The sequence below is a fragment of the Theobroma cacao genome, chromosome 2, assembly GCF_053813885.1.
Source record: "Theobroma cacao isolate CCN51 chromosome 2, ASM5381388v1, whole genome shotgun sequence".
Lineage (NCBI taxonomy): Eukaryota > Viridiplantae > Streptophyta > Magnoliopsida > Malvales > Malvaceae > Theobroma > Theobroma cacao.
Window position 1 is genome coordinate 44096859 of NC_142640.1, and position 13851 is coordinate 44110709.

A 13851-nucleotide genomic window follows, 5' to 3' on the forward strand; every position below is an offset into this window, starting at 1 on the left:
TGATAGAGCGGTAACATCCGTTGGTTGGCAAAGCAGTAAAATGAACGGTGTTCTGAGCACTTTAATGGAAAATCGAATAATTAATTAGAGGAAAATTAGGTTAATCAGCTCAACTGCCAGCAAAGGGAGAGGCCAACTAGGCCTTCAAGTCAAGCGTGATTAATGGAAACGACGTCGTTTTCCATTCCTACGAGTTGGCTCACAGAACCCACCGAAGCAGAGGGAGGCTACCAACTGCAGAGTAGATCACTGGCGTCGAAATTTTCCTAGCTTGGCTTTAAGCAAAAGTTTATTATGTTCTTCATTCGTCATCTGATACTACAAATCTTTCTTAGATGGTTGCTTTCCAGTTAACCTTTTTGATATAGACTCCCATTTCTCAGTTGAAAGGGTGTGCAGTAAGAAGTATCACGCGCAGGGAAATGGGGCGAATGGGAGAAGGGGAGGGTGGTTTCTCCTTGATAAACAACACAGGCCATCAAAAGGCTGAATATAGCGGTACAACACACGCTCCGAAAGAACTATTGATCAGATATCAATTCTATAGTTTTCAACTACACGAAGCAAAGAACTTTATCATGTAACAAACTACATCTGCAAAATCCGAGTTGTCAATCAATTAAGCACTTCGCTGGGCTGGCTTTTTGGAATTATTAATACGACGAACCTTTACAAAAGCTTTTGTCAACTCCTGAAATGAAAAACAAGGAAAGATTAGTTTAGGAGATTGACTAGCAAAAGATATTTTGTATCTGCGGGAAAGATTTGACAAAAGACACTACGAAAGCAAGAAAGGAAGAGAATGAGAGACCCCAAGAAGAGAAAAAGAGGTTATAGGATGTTCTCCCCAATTAACTGAACCAGATCAAGATAAGATTGACCTATAGGAAATCAACAGATAAAGTTCATTTTGGCAATCCTATAGGGAAACCGTATACACTAATGATTATTTTGCTTTTGTAACTTAGAGAATAGAATATACCTATTCTGTAAGTTCATATACAAGTTGTAAGTATACTTATGACCCTAAACATTTCCCTTTTTAACTCTCGAAAATGAGTTCAGGTAATTACACCCAAATATCCAGGAATTCATTGAAAGACAATTATTTGGAAAATGGTAAGAGAACTCAGAAAGGCTCACAGAAATTCAAGCTATTTTGTTATGGAGAGCAGAAAGGGAAAAGAAGGAAAATATCATTCATCAAGCCGTATTCTTCCACATGGTAAATTATTGTATTTATTTTGGAGCAGTTCACCGTAAAATATGCCATTTCAACCAAATGCTTGCTAGCACCACTAATTGAAATTCAGACACATTCTGTTATAATCAAAATCTGGATAGAATTCCATGACTACTGCTATCTGAATTAAAAAGGGTTCTGGAATATTCTCCTGAGATGTATCGCCACAAAAAAAATATCCAGGGAGTTGCAAGACACAAACATCAAGGCTCTTAGATGGAGAAGCTAAACCTGACTATCTCTGGTCATCTGAGGCCTAGATGGTTTCATAGAAAATTTAAGCCAAAGGATTAGAAATTCATCATTGTAGATAAAAAATTTACAGACTTACCTCAACTGGTTCCTTCAGTACTGTCCTTGGAGTCCAAAGATTTTCCAAATTGTAATAAGCCCTCGCCTTCTCGTCGAGAGCATGAACTATCACCCTGCCTAAAGAAAAGAAACACCCCCAGAAAAATAAATTACAAAAAAAAAATGCGTACAATTTGCAAGAAACTTGCAAGAATATCTAGAATTAGATACTATCATTCTGGAAGATTTTGCCAGAACTTTGGCTTTAATGCGAAACTGCTAACCCCGTGTATGTGCTTAAGCGTCAAGAAATACTCTCATAGGAGATCAATTCCTTTGAAGTAGCATAGAGAATAACCCCTAGATACCACAATCTATTACACGTTCCATCTCTCCTTTCCAAGAAAGGAAGTATGGCTTGTCCTATTATCTTTATGCCAACTGTATGGAAATCAATCACACCATTATGACAGAAAAAACTTGACCAGCTATAGTTTGCCTCAACAACAAATGAATTACTACAATAGATAGCAATTGATTAAAAATTACATTTTGTTTATTGGCTTCAGTGATATTTTTACTTTTTTGTAATCAGAAAGCAACAGAAGCAAATTGCAGACATTCTATGTGACATTCTCATTATTGCCAAAAGTAATTACCAGCACTATTTTGGAAACCTTACATTTCATATGGGAATGTACATATCACACAACACCATACAAAGCATGCAAAGAAATGATTGACAAACAACAGAATTAACAAAAGTAGGGAATGCAGCACGAACCAGAGTCAACAACGATCCATTTTCCCGTCTCTTGTCCTTGCACACTGGGTAGAACCAACCGCTTAGCTCCTTTTTGCTTCTGCTTAACCTGTTCTAGCAAATAAACATAACTAATGAGCTTCGTCATACACATAACATACATATTAACAAATGAACAGCTATCACCTCCACATAATCACTAATAAGAAAGAGAGTAATTTTCTAAATTTATCGAGGAAACTGGGGAATAAAAGAAAATTGTGCTGGAAAAGAAAAAAAAAAGAACAAAGAAGCGTGCCTTGTAAATTAGGGCTTGAGCGATGTTCTTAATGTGCCACGTGGACCTACCGGTGGCAATCACCATGAAATCGGCCCAATCGCATTGGTTGCCCACCGGAATTACTGTCACGTCATCTGCTCTCACATCGCTCAGAACCTTCTCCACCTCTTGCAGGCTGAGCAACTCTTTACCACTGCTCTCCGCGCTCGACGAAGAGAACGTCCGATTTAAACCTGAAAACCCTAGCTTCCACGATCGATCAGTGAGAGAAGATGAAGGCAAGGATGTTGCAGATAGATGTAGACATCTGGATCTTAAAGCCGCCCACATCAGATCGCACTTCCTGAAGTTTCCGAATCAACTCGCCACTTGGTCGAGCTAGTGCATCCGCATAGCCTAAAATCCCAGCATTTCTTATGAAATCTGGACCTCACGACGTCGTTTTAGTTATTGCTCCTAAAGCGATGTTGAAACGCAAGCGTTGTGAGCGCCGATGATACGATGGGAATAAGGTGTTTCGCACCTCAGGTCTCGGGGTTCGGTTGGCTGCTGAGAGAACGACACGTGCATGGTATGACTTTTAGGTCTTTACCAAATTACCGTGACTTTAGTCAGCTGTTGCATGATGCGTATTTAACTTTTGAGGGACACCCTACCTCAAAAAGGTAAACTCCGACATGATTAATAGCTTAATGGGCTTTAATTACCGTCGGATCTACGTTAAAGTACGATCTGACTAAGGAGCAAAACGTCAATCTCACGCCACGTGTGTTGGGAGAGAGACTTGAGTCCAACTTGGCCTTTTTGTAGCTGCAATTAGAGGAACCGAAACCCACGAGCCTCACGTGCACCACGAAAAGCAAACTGGGAATTCAACGAGACGAGAAAATAATTTTAAGTAAAAAATTACAGTTTCTACTCGCCAAAGTAGTTGCAAATTGAACAGTATCAAAACGGATTAAGCATAACTTTAAATTTTTAATTTTAATAATAAAGAAACCTAAGAATTAAGATAAACTACTTCAGTGTTTTTGACTTCTTTTTTAAATTTCACAACAATTTAAAATATACAAATAAAATGATAAAAAAATGTGTGCTACGTTCCGGGGGTTTAATATATTTTTTTTATTATCTTAGGTTGGGTGTGCTGATTCAATTGATTCCGTTTTGTATACTTAATTGATTGCTTTAAGGAAAAACAATTGCTGTATTACATAGCGAGTTTGTACTGGATTTGCAAATATTTAAATGAGTTTCAACTTAGGATTATTATTGTTATCCTCTAACTTATAGATACTTTCTTATTTTATTGCCAATCCAACTACATATGATTCTTTTTCTCAACCTAATTCGAAAACCGGCACTGATTTTTTGATGTACTAAAATTCACGCAAATATTCTACTACTATCATGTAGTTATGTACCAATGACACATGTACATAAAAAAAAAGTATGAAAATATGAATATTATATTAGTTTATATGCAATCATAATTATTGGTGAGTTTGGGATTGCCCTTCAAGGTCACCTCATCAACATTTAGTCTATAGATTGTTCGGGAATCCTAGCTAAAAACCCAATTGTCAACAATCCAAATGATGGGTTGACAATAATTAAGCCTAATTGATAGCACACCCCTAATAAGACCTACTACAACTCATCTAACGTGAGTTGTGTCTCAAAAGAAGTTTCTGAAAATTGACAAATGCTTTCATGCATTATTTTAATGTTGAGATGCCCTTTTTGTAAAAGAAAAATAAAATTATTATTGAAAACCATCCCTTTGATGGATAGGAAAAGAGTAGTTATCATTGGTTCATCGTGACGAAGCCTTTTAAGTTTACTCCTACACCTACCAATAACAACGACATCATTCTAAATCTAAAATCTTTCCAACAGTGGCCGTACCTAATCATGACCTTGATTGTCATTTTTTGGCTTTCTCGTACTCTTTTGGCTAATGCCTGCCTATATTTTTATGCTTCTGTCTTTTCTTTCTTTTATTTTTAATTTATTACGCCTATGATATAATCTTGTTGTATGCAAGTTTATACAAGGATACAAAACCTATCCTGTACTAACTATATTAACAAACTTTCTATCTAAAACCGAAATTTTAAAATCAATTTTTAAAAAAATTATTTTAAGGATTATATTATCATACACAACTGTAGTTTTTTCATGTAAAAAAGTACACACTTGCCCTATGTCCATTTAACGAAAAATAAGAAAACGAATAAAAATTGGTATCAAACTAAAATAATAAATAAATCAACTAATTAACAAACTAATATAAAGTTAGATTATATGCATGAATAGTTACGAATAAATCAACATAAGATCTATCACCTTAAGAAAAAAGAATATACAAATTTTCGACATGGAATCGATATTTCTAAAACGAAAAAAGTCATATTGGTACATGATTTTGACAATTCAAATCGATCTGTTGAACCAGCATTCAATAAACAATATATGGTGACAGAAGCCAATTAAATTTGTACCTTCCATATAATTTATGAGATGTCCAATTGTTGCCTAAATCAATGTCATGCTGTTGGACATAAACCCATGCTGCTTTTACTCAAAGGGGATCCATAAAATAGAATAAAATAAAATAAATTCAGGTAGAAATCTAAATGGAAGATTTTATTTTGATCCATATTTGCTAATTTTATAATGAGTATGATTGAAATGAAATGGGAAGTGATAGCCAGAGGACAGCTCTGCCCTGCTAAGCGCAGTCACTGTTACACATATGGGTTAAATGTGACGTCGTATTTAGCATTAAATCATTTTAATTACACAAAAAAAGAAAAGGAAATTCGCTGTTTTTCTTTTGTTTTTATCCCTCAAAACGAAGGAGGATTTGATAATTTACCCTCGCGTAACCGCCAAGAGAAGAAAACGTGGAGAAAGAAATGGCTGCGGTGAGGAAAAAACAGGTCCAATTAATGGCTGCCCCGTACGGATGGTCGACGAATTCCAACGGCTACTTACAGTATTATCTAGTCCACTGTAATTACCACACACGCTCAAACTAAACCAGTAAAACAAAAGTTTAATCGAAGATAATTAAAGCTTAAAAGAGGATTAAAAAAGAAGAAAAGAAAAAGAAAAACCGAGAGAAAGGAATAAAAATTAAAGAAAAAAGAAAAAAGAAATATCACAGAGCAGAGAGAGAGAGAGAGAGACAAAAGAAAGCGAAAGCTTGCTGCGGAGGAAAGAAGCAAATCTGAACAACAGCCCAACACAATAAACAAAAAAAAAAAGGAAGAGAGAGCAAAGGTAGGGTAGTTATTTTACTCTCTTCGAAATTCCACATTCTCTCAGTTTCTCGGAGGAGAGAGAAATGCGAGAAAATTTAAGGTGTCTCCGTTCGAAACCGGTCGGCCTCTGCTTTATGTCACCGATCTGAGCTGTGCAGCTCTCCTTTTCTCAAAGAAGAAAAAGTCATTAAATGCTATTAGATCCAGGTGTCTCATTCAACACCCTTCGCATTGTAATTGGCATTTAAGCTCCATTTTATCTCTTCCAATTTGAGATCTCAATCGCAATCAAAACGAACTTCGTTTTTCCGCTGGAGATTTTTTTTTTCTTTTCACTCGGGTATTCTTTGGTAAGTCAAAAGGCACTTGACGTGTACTTCGAAAGTGGTGAATTAATTTCCGCACTCTAATTTGGAGCAGCGCTGGAAGGCTTGGTTTAGCGGTTACTGGTGGCTGTAAAATTTTGAGTTTTGACTTAGGGTTTGTTCAATGAAGGTATTTTCACTGTTAAATTGATGGAAATCTAGGATTTGGAGGTTTTGTTACGTTATGAGTATCTTAATTTGGTTCTCGTTCTTCAGTTATTGGGGCTGAAGCTCTACTTTCGGAATGTACGGTTATTTCTGTTATTCTCAAAATTTTGACAATTGATAAGGATTTTCTATCAGGTATTGTATTTTAACGTCATTTGGAAGTTGATTGCATTAGTTCATTGAACTCAAAAAGGTAGCGAATTGGGAATAATGGGGCAGGATGGTTGCTGAATATCTATATATGTGGAGAGATTGCGGTGATTGTTTTGTAAGGGTAGATTAGGCCAGCAGGGATGCCTCCTTCTCCAGCATTGAGATACTCTCCGGGAAGGGAGCTGAGAGGGGAAAACCACAAACGTGGGCGAAGTTTGGAGAGTGGGTTGATTGTAAGAGAGAAAGATGATGACCTTGCTTTATTCAATGAAATGCAGTCCAAAGAAAGGGAGAATTTCTTGCTTCAGGCTTCGGAAGATTTTGAAGACACATTTTGTAATTTTCTGCTCTGACTTTTCATTTCAGTTATTTGGGTTTATTTGCCCGTGAATTAGGGAAGGTAGATTAGTGTCTGCAGACTAACGTTACTGTTTGTTTTCTTTGGTTTTGAATTATCATTTACAGCTACAAAACTGAAACATTTTTCAGATCTCAAGCTTGGAATCTCCATTCCTGTTCGAGGAGAGAGTAGTGAACTGCTTACTGCAGATGAGGAGAAAAATGACTATGAATGGTACGTTGTGGATTCCTCTTCAAGATTTTTGAACTTCTTATTTTTAGAACCCTGAACTGAAAAACAAATTTTTGGTTGGAAATTCAGCAGACATAATCTTGCATATAGATTGGTACTGCCCATGTTCAGTGTATATCGGAATAAGTCATTGCCAAAGGAAGCAATATTATTATGTGGTCATTTTATTTCATTCATCTGGTGTATAATGCTATTGAGCTGTTATCAATACTTTTCCAAGTTTTTGGTTCTGACAAAGTGTCCATCTTGGGGATTTTGAAGGTTATTAACTCCACCTGACACCCCTCTTTTTCCTTCCTTGGACGATGAGCCACCACCAGCTAATGTTGCCCGCAGGGGTAGACCTCGGACTCAACCCATTGCCATATCAAGATCATCAACAGTAGGTTATTGTTATTAGTCTTATGGAATGAAACTGTATATTAATGTAACCTGTTCATTAACATTCTTTCTGGGTTTTCTATTGAAACTCATAGCTTACTCTTTTAAATCTCTGCCCATTATCCTCTATGAAAAATGTGCATCAATATGCAGATGGACAAGGGTTACAGAAGCAGTAGGGTTAGTGCAAGTCCAAATCGTTTAAGTCCATCACCTCGCTCTGGGAATAGTACATTACAGTCTAGGGGAAGGCCATCTTCAGCACCTCAGTCCAGTCCAATACGGCCAGCTACTCCAGCCCGGAGACCATCTCCTCCTCCGAGTAAAAGTTCCACACCTGCTCGAAGGTCTTCTACACCAACTCCTCGAAGGACAAGCACGGGCTCTAGTGGTACTGTGGCCGCATCAGGGGTAAGGGGAACTTCTCCTATAAGGACAAGTAGGGGGAACTCTGCATCACCAAAAATAAGGGCATGGCAGTCAAATATCCCAGGTTTCTCCTTAGAGGCACCACCTAATCTTCGTACTTCTCTGGCTGATCGACCTGCATCATATGTGAGGGGTTCCTCACCTGCATCTAGAAATGGCCGAGATGCAAGATTTGGCAGGCAATCGATGTCCCCGACTGCCTCTAGAAGTGCCAGTTCATCTCGTAGTCACGACCGAGACCAATTTAGTTCATACAGTAAAGGTTCCGTAGCATCATCTGGTGATGATGACGTAGACTCTTTACAATCTATTCCTCTTGGTGGATCAAGGCATTCAGTTGCAAGGAGGCTTGGTCCATTCCCAAATAACAAGGCTCCGACCTTTAACAAAAAATCAGCTAGGGTGTTATCGCCAAGTTCTGCTCCAAAACGATCCTTTGACTCTGCACTTCGTCAAGTGGTATTTTATTACTTTTCTTTTGGTCAATATACTTCAATTATGCTAGTTTGGTCTTTGTACAACTATTAAAATATAGGTAGTTAATTTCTTTTACAATTTCTTTTATATAAGTAGTTAATTTGTTTGCTCTATCAATTGCTTAGTTTTCTGAGTTTACCCTGCATTATCTGCTAGTAGTTTATTTAATTCCATTCTCACTGCCATTGAAAAAAAAGAAATTAAAGAAAAAACAAATTGTTTCTCTTCCATTCTTTTTTACCAACATGGTGTATTCTTAATCTACCCTGCATTATCTGCTACTAGTTAGTTAATTCCATTCTCACTGCCATCCAGAAAAGGAAATTAAAGAAAAAGCAAAGTGTTTCTTTCCATTCCCTTTTACCAATGCGGTACAGATTTAGACAGAGGTAATAATGGAAGAAGAGATACCAAAGGTCAACATTAGTACTTAACTGTCTTTTCATATTCATCAGAGTGTAAACCTGTGGTTAATTCTCTCATAAGAATATTCTCAAATTGTTATATTTTTTAATACAATGCTGTATATCTAGAGGTGGCAACTGTGATGGTTTAGATTACAATTAGGTGTTTGATGTGCTCCTGCTATTTAGTGAGAATTGTGCATGGCAATTGTATTCGGACTCAAGTGCTGAAGTCTATCATGACAATGAAGTTTTTGGTTGAATAACTATTCAAAACTTCAGCATTTAATATTAATTTGGCTTGTTTTAAGTGGGAAAGAAAACTAAACTCTTGGAGTTTCCTTTTTAATTTAATGAGTGCATTCTATAAATCACATCTTATATTTAAGTAAATTTTCAATGCAATAAGAATTTTTTTGATGTGCTTTAATGCGTAGAATAACTCTATTACAAACTTTAGTCACTCTGCAAAGGCTATCTTTGCTAATTAAGCAAAAATAAATTAAAGAGAGTTGTGGCAGAATTCATGCAGTGTCTTGTCCTCTTCCTTTCTCACATGTACATTTTCTCAATTAGAAGTGTTTGTGCATAATTAATGCAAATCAAAAGTGCCTGGTCATCAAAAGACATCTTACAGTTTATTATAATCAACATTTTCGTACAGGATAATCGAAAGAGTCCTCCAAATATGTTCAGACCTCTATTATCAAGTGTTCCAAGCACCACTTTCTATGTTGGGAAGGGAAGTTCTGCACATCGTTCTTTGATGTCAAGGAACTCATCTGTTACCACCAGCAGTAATGCAAGTTCTGAGCAAGGTACAAGCGCTGCACTTGATACTGAAGGAAGTGACAACCAACATGATGATATGGCGAGTGAATCCGGAAAGGGACCTTATGCCAATGTTCAAGAAGAAGTTTTTGCTTTCGATAAGATGGATGTCTTAAACAAGGATGCTAGCTATGAAAGATGTGATGGCTCGCTTAATATTCTTATTGTAGATGCTGGTAGAGACTCAGCTATTCAATGTGTCCCTGACCACTCTGAGGAGTTAAGTAACCATGGTCTTGAAGTGGAAATGAGTTCAACTTCTGATGCTCTATGTGACAGGGGTGATCTCTCAGAAGTTGATAGTTTTGAAAATACGAAAATTTGTTCTAAATGTGGTTGCAGGTATCGTGTTGTTGAACATGTTGAGGAGGAAATCAGTCTTTGCACAGATTGCAGTAGGCAAGGTGATATTGTGGCTGTTGACATTTCTGAGACAACAATAGTAACCTCCGAGAACTCCCCAGGGTTGTCTTTGAAACTTTCTGAAGAAGATAAACCATTTCATGAATTGGGAACCACGATGCCTCCATCCGATTTATTGATGGAAGTTACTGCTTCAGTCGAACCCTGTGTTTCTCAGCATGAAGAAAATATCAAGCAAAATGAAAACTTCTCTCGACAAAATTCTCTTGGAAGGTCTCTAGCAGAGGGAGGTGAGCAGAGGCTCGGTTACCAGCAAGAGAGGGACCAACCAACTGTTGGTTGTTCCCTACCTGATAGGGACACTGGAGGTCAGCAGTTGCAGTACTCTGATGAACATTCTGGTTTGAAGGTTAACACCTCAGAAGTTGCAGGCATTTCAGTGCTGTTAAAGAGGTCAAGTAGCAGCAAGGGACCTGTTGTTCAAGGTAGGACCTTTGCTACCATACCTTATGAAGATCTGTCTTATGCAAGAGACAGTTCTAACAGTTTCAGAAGCTCTGTCGGACATGGCAGTATCTCAGCATCATCCTCTGTTGATTTTAGCTCATCTAGACAAACAGATACACGTGTGCAACGGCAGTTAAGTGGTAGAAAATCGGACTTGGAGAATTACAGATATGACACGAATGCAAAGCCTCAAAGCTATGCTTTGTCTTTGTCTCGAAGTTCAAGCAATAATTACCAAGCTTTAAGTCTTGCAACAAGCACAAATGAAGAAAACTTTGAGGGTTCTGTTGGCAGTCTGAAATTTGATGAAGCAGAGGAAATAGCTGTAGTTTCTCAAGCCAAAGTGGTGGCTTCAGAAAATTCAGAAGCATATGTGTCTGATTCATCTTTCACTGGTGCTGCCATTCTCGAAAAAGATGGCATTGAATGGAATGAGTTTAGTAGAACAATGGATACCTTAAACTCAGAGCTTTTAGAGGACAATTCAGCAGCATCATTTCCTCCTTCTGAAGACTGTGTTTCATATGAAAATGGAGATGACTTACCAAGTAATACCAGGATTGTCTCTGGTGTTGAAGCATCAGCTATCACTGTAGATCCTACTATTGACGAACGTAGTATGCAGAATGCTACTCTGGATGGAGTAGACGTTGCTGAGGCTCCTGGCCTCAGCCCTTTGGCCACAATCTCAGAAATAGAAGTTGAGAATTCCTGTCAGAGTTCCTGCAGTTCTGAAATTGATTCATCTCCAACTTCTGAGAGAACCAAGAAGGGATCTGTGGACCTGTCAGTTGCCATACCTTCAGATGTGGATACTACAGCATCTGTTCAGGAGCATAACACATCAGATCATGCAGATGGCATTTTAGGTATGTTATTATTTCATTTTACTTGTTGTCTACTTTGGGGTTTCAACTTTCTTTGAAGTAAATTTTCACTTCCATTCCTGAGAATATGACAATTACCATTTTTAATAAACAATTTATGATGCAGCTATGTTTAATCCTCCATGAACTATCCATGCAACTCATTTAAAAGTTATCAATATCTATTTGTTCTTTAATTATTATTACTTTCTTGTAGTTTTATTGATAAGAGTAGTAAATAGCAGCAACAAGAGCTTTAAGTTCATCTCTTTTCGTAATCTGTTACCAATTTAGGTCTGAATGCATCAACAAAAATCAAAATATAGAAGTTTAGTTTTACTTATATGTATTATGATATCAGAAAGAAATGAAGGTGAGATTTGGTGGAATTGGAATGAAATGATTGGCCTTTTTTTCTTCTTTTTCTTTTGGGATAAGGTCCAAATTTGCCACTCTACTTCGGGTGATAGATTTAAATTGACCACTCATCTTTGAATGGGTGCAATTTAACATTGTATTTTAATTTGGTTCAAAAATGGTTAAAAGTTAACCGTACAAGGAATATCATGCCATTGGGAAGCAAAGGAATATTAAGATGCTGTTAATTTTTTACCATTTTTGAATCCAATTGAAGGTACAGCGTTAAAATTGCATCCACTCAAAGACCTCAAGTATAGTGGTAATTTTGCACCTTATTCCTTGTCTTTTGCTCTTTTGAACCATGACTCATGCATCCCTGCTGTTTCCTACTCAACCTGACACATCTACAACGATAAACTTTTAGATATGGCCAGATGATTAGTATATCCACGCTTACTGTCCCAGTGGCTTTTCATAGATAAGCAAGAATGTAGGAGTATCGGATGATTACTTTGTTCTTTATGGCCTTTCTAATAAAAGTTATGCTCTTGGGAAGCACCTGGTTTGAGGGTGGTTCTGGTTCCAGAACCTGTTTATTTTAGTTTGAGGTGTTTGTACCAAATTTGGATCAGCCAATTACTTACCAATTTTTGGAAAGCTGAAAATGAGACAATTTACCATTCGTATAATGGATGTGACTTGTGAGGATAGCCTGATTCCAAGCCCTGTTTGTTTGGAATGGAGTTTTTGTGGCTTCAATAAGAGATCTGAAGCTTGAAGTGTCCCAAGTTTAGTTTACCACCTAAGAATATGTTACCATTTCATGATCTGCTGAGAAACTACAGCTACCTTCAGAGAAATTACTTATGGAGCAGTTATTGCCAATAAGGTTTGTAATTGAAGTTTATCATTATTTACTAACTCATTTTTATCATGATCATAAAGTTGGGTATTCTTCCTCCTCACCCCCCAAAAAGGTGAAAATGATAGACAAGCATGTTAAATATCTCAACATTGTCCTGGCATGTTTTAACAAGCACAATTTCTTTTATCAGCTTAGTGCACTTGGTCTCAGGTATAGAGACTTGGAAGTTACATCATATTTAATTCCAAAAGCTACTAGCATGTTGCTGTGAATGTTTTTAATGACATTGTTCTCCTGTTATATATCCTGAATGACTTTGTGCATTTTAGATATCCAGTGCTTACAGCCCATAATTCTTTGCTAAAGTTTGGTTCTAATGTGTGGCAGTGAGATTTTGTTTAGCCCCTGATGACCTTTTTTATGCATTTTGACAGAGGAGTCAACTGTCTTGGTAGAATGTCATAGAGGAAGCAAGTCCAGAAGCCTGACACTTGAAGAAGCGACCGACACAATACTTTTCTGCAGTTCCATTGTCCATGATCTTGCCTACCAGGCTGCAACCATAGCCATTGAAAAGGAAAGTTCAGTGCCATTGGATGGATCCAGGCCAACAGTTACAATATTGGGGAAATCAACTTCTGACAGGAAGGACCTTCGAGGGAGAACTGTCGGTAGACGAACTTCAAAATCTCATAAAGTCAGGCAGAGGCGAGTAGAAACTGATGTAAAATCTCCATCTACCAAGACCGAAAATGATGAGAACGCCGATGGATCTTTGATTCGCAATGTTGGTCTCCCAAATAAGGTGGACAGTATGAAGCCTCCAAAGCTAGAATCCAGGTGCAACTGCTCAATAATGTGAAGATAAGTCTTTCATTCAGACCCCCCAGCATGCAGTGCTCCACCAGCCTCCAGTCATATGATGAAGAGAGTGGCAAGTGCTTTGTATTTTAAAATGGTATTGTGTTTGAAAGGCTGTTTGAATTTGTTGCCAATTGGTTTTCTTTGGTTCCAAATTTATTTGTAAGAAACGCCACCTGATGTTGGTGACATAATTGTAAAGTTGTTATTATTTTCTTCTAGGGTTGGTATTAGTGAAAAGGCAGTGGGGGGTTTGTGTTTTTGCTCCATGGCCAAAATTCTTGTTAGTTTTGTTCCTGTTTGTTTTTGTTTCGGGTCCAGTCCTCAGTTGGAGAAAGTGTGAATTAAGCCCCCCCCCCCCTTTATTCATATTCATTATTATG

General features: G+C 37.5%; 2 protein-coding genes across 4 annotated transcripts; one reads left to right on the forward strand and one right to left on the reverse strand.

Annotated features, from left to right (window-relative positions):
• Nucleotides 1–423: 423 nt before the first annotated feature.
• LOC18609698 (Lojap-related protein) lies at nucleotides 424–2999 on the reverse strand. 2 transcript variants are annotated; one of them, XM_007044938.3, is made up of 4 exons: nucleotides 2596–2992; nucleotides 2319–2406; nucleotides 1575–1672; nucleotides 424–691 (listed from the first exon to the last, which is right to left on the reverse strand). In XM_007044938.3, exons 1-4 carry the CDS (start codon nucleotides 2905–2907, stop codon nucleotides 620–622), a joined length of 570 nt encoding a protein of 189 aa, XP_007045000.2. In that variant the 5' UTR covers nucleotides 2908–2992; the 3' UTR covers nucleotides 424–619. The 2 variants fall into 2 exon arrangements, with proteins under 2 accessions (XP_007045000.2, XP_088659319.1); XM_088803193.1 differs by lacking the exons at nucleotides 424–691; nucleotides 1575–1672 and adding an exon at nucleotides 1702–1975 and having other exon boundaries at nucleotides 2596–2999.
• A 2723-nt stretch (nucleotides 3000–5722) lies between these two features.
• On the forward strand, nucleotides 5723–13755 carry LOC18609699 (RUN/FYVE domain protein). 2 transcript variants are annotated; one of them, XM_007044939.3, is made up of 6 exons: nucleotides 5723–6868; nucleotides 6998–7106; nucleotides 7386–7506; nucleotides 7659–8393; nucleotides 9480–11385; nucleotides 13042–13755. In XM_007044939.3, exons 1-6 carry the CDS (start codon nucleotides 6673–6675, stop codon nucleotides 13467–13469), a joined length of 3495 nt encoding a protein of 1164 aa, XP_007045001.2. In that variant the 5' UTR covers nucleotides 5723–6672; the 3' UTR covers nucleotides 13470–13755. The 2 variants fall into 2 exon arrangements, with proteins under 2 accessions (XP_007045001.2, XP_017971584.1); XM_018116095.2 differs by having other exon boundaries at nucleotides 7022–7106.
• Nucleotides 13756–13851: the final 96 nt, after the last annotated feature.

Excerpts from the sequence above, each read along its gene's own strand:
- LOC18609699 (XM_007044939.3), top strand. The coding sequence starts at position 6,673 with ATGCCTCCTTCTCCAGCATTGAGATACTCTCCGGGAAGGGAGCTGAGA. Across the intron at positions 6,869-6,997 it reads AGATTTTGAAGACACATTTT|CTACAAAACTGAAACATTTT; the intron begins GTAATTTTCTGC and ends TATCATTTACAG. Across the intron at positions 7,507-7,658 it reads CCATATCAAGATCATCAACA|ATGGACAAGGGTTACAGAAG; the intron begins GTAGGTTATTGT and ends ATCAATATGCAG.
- LOC18609698 (XM_007044938.3), bottom strand. The coding sequence starts at position 2,907 with ATGTGGGCGGCTTTAAGATCCAGATGTCTACATCTATCTGCAACATCC. Across the intron at positions 1,673-2,318 it reads ATGGATCGTTGTTGACTCTG|GCAGGGTGATAGTTCATGCT; the intron begins GTTCGTGCTGCA and ends TCTTTTCTTTAG. Across the intron at positions 692-1,574 it reads TACTGAAGGAACCAGTTGAG|GAGTTGACAAAAGCTTTTGT; the intron begins GTAAGTCTGTAA and ends TTTTCATTTCAG.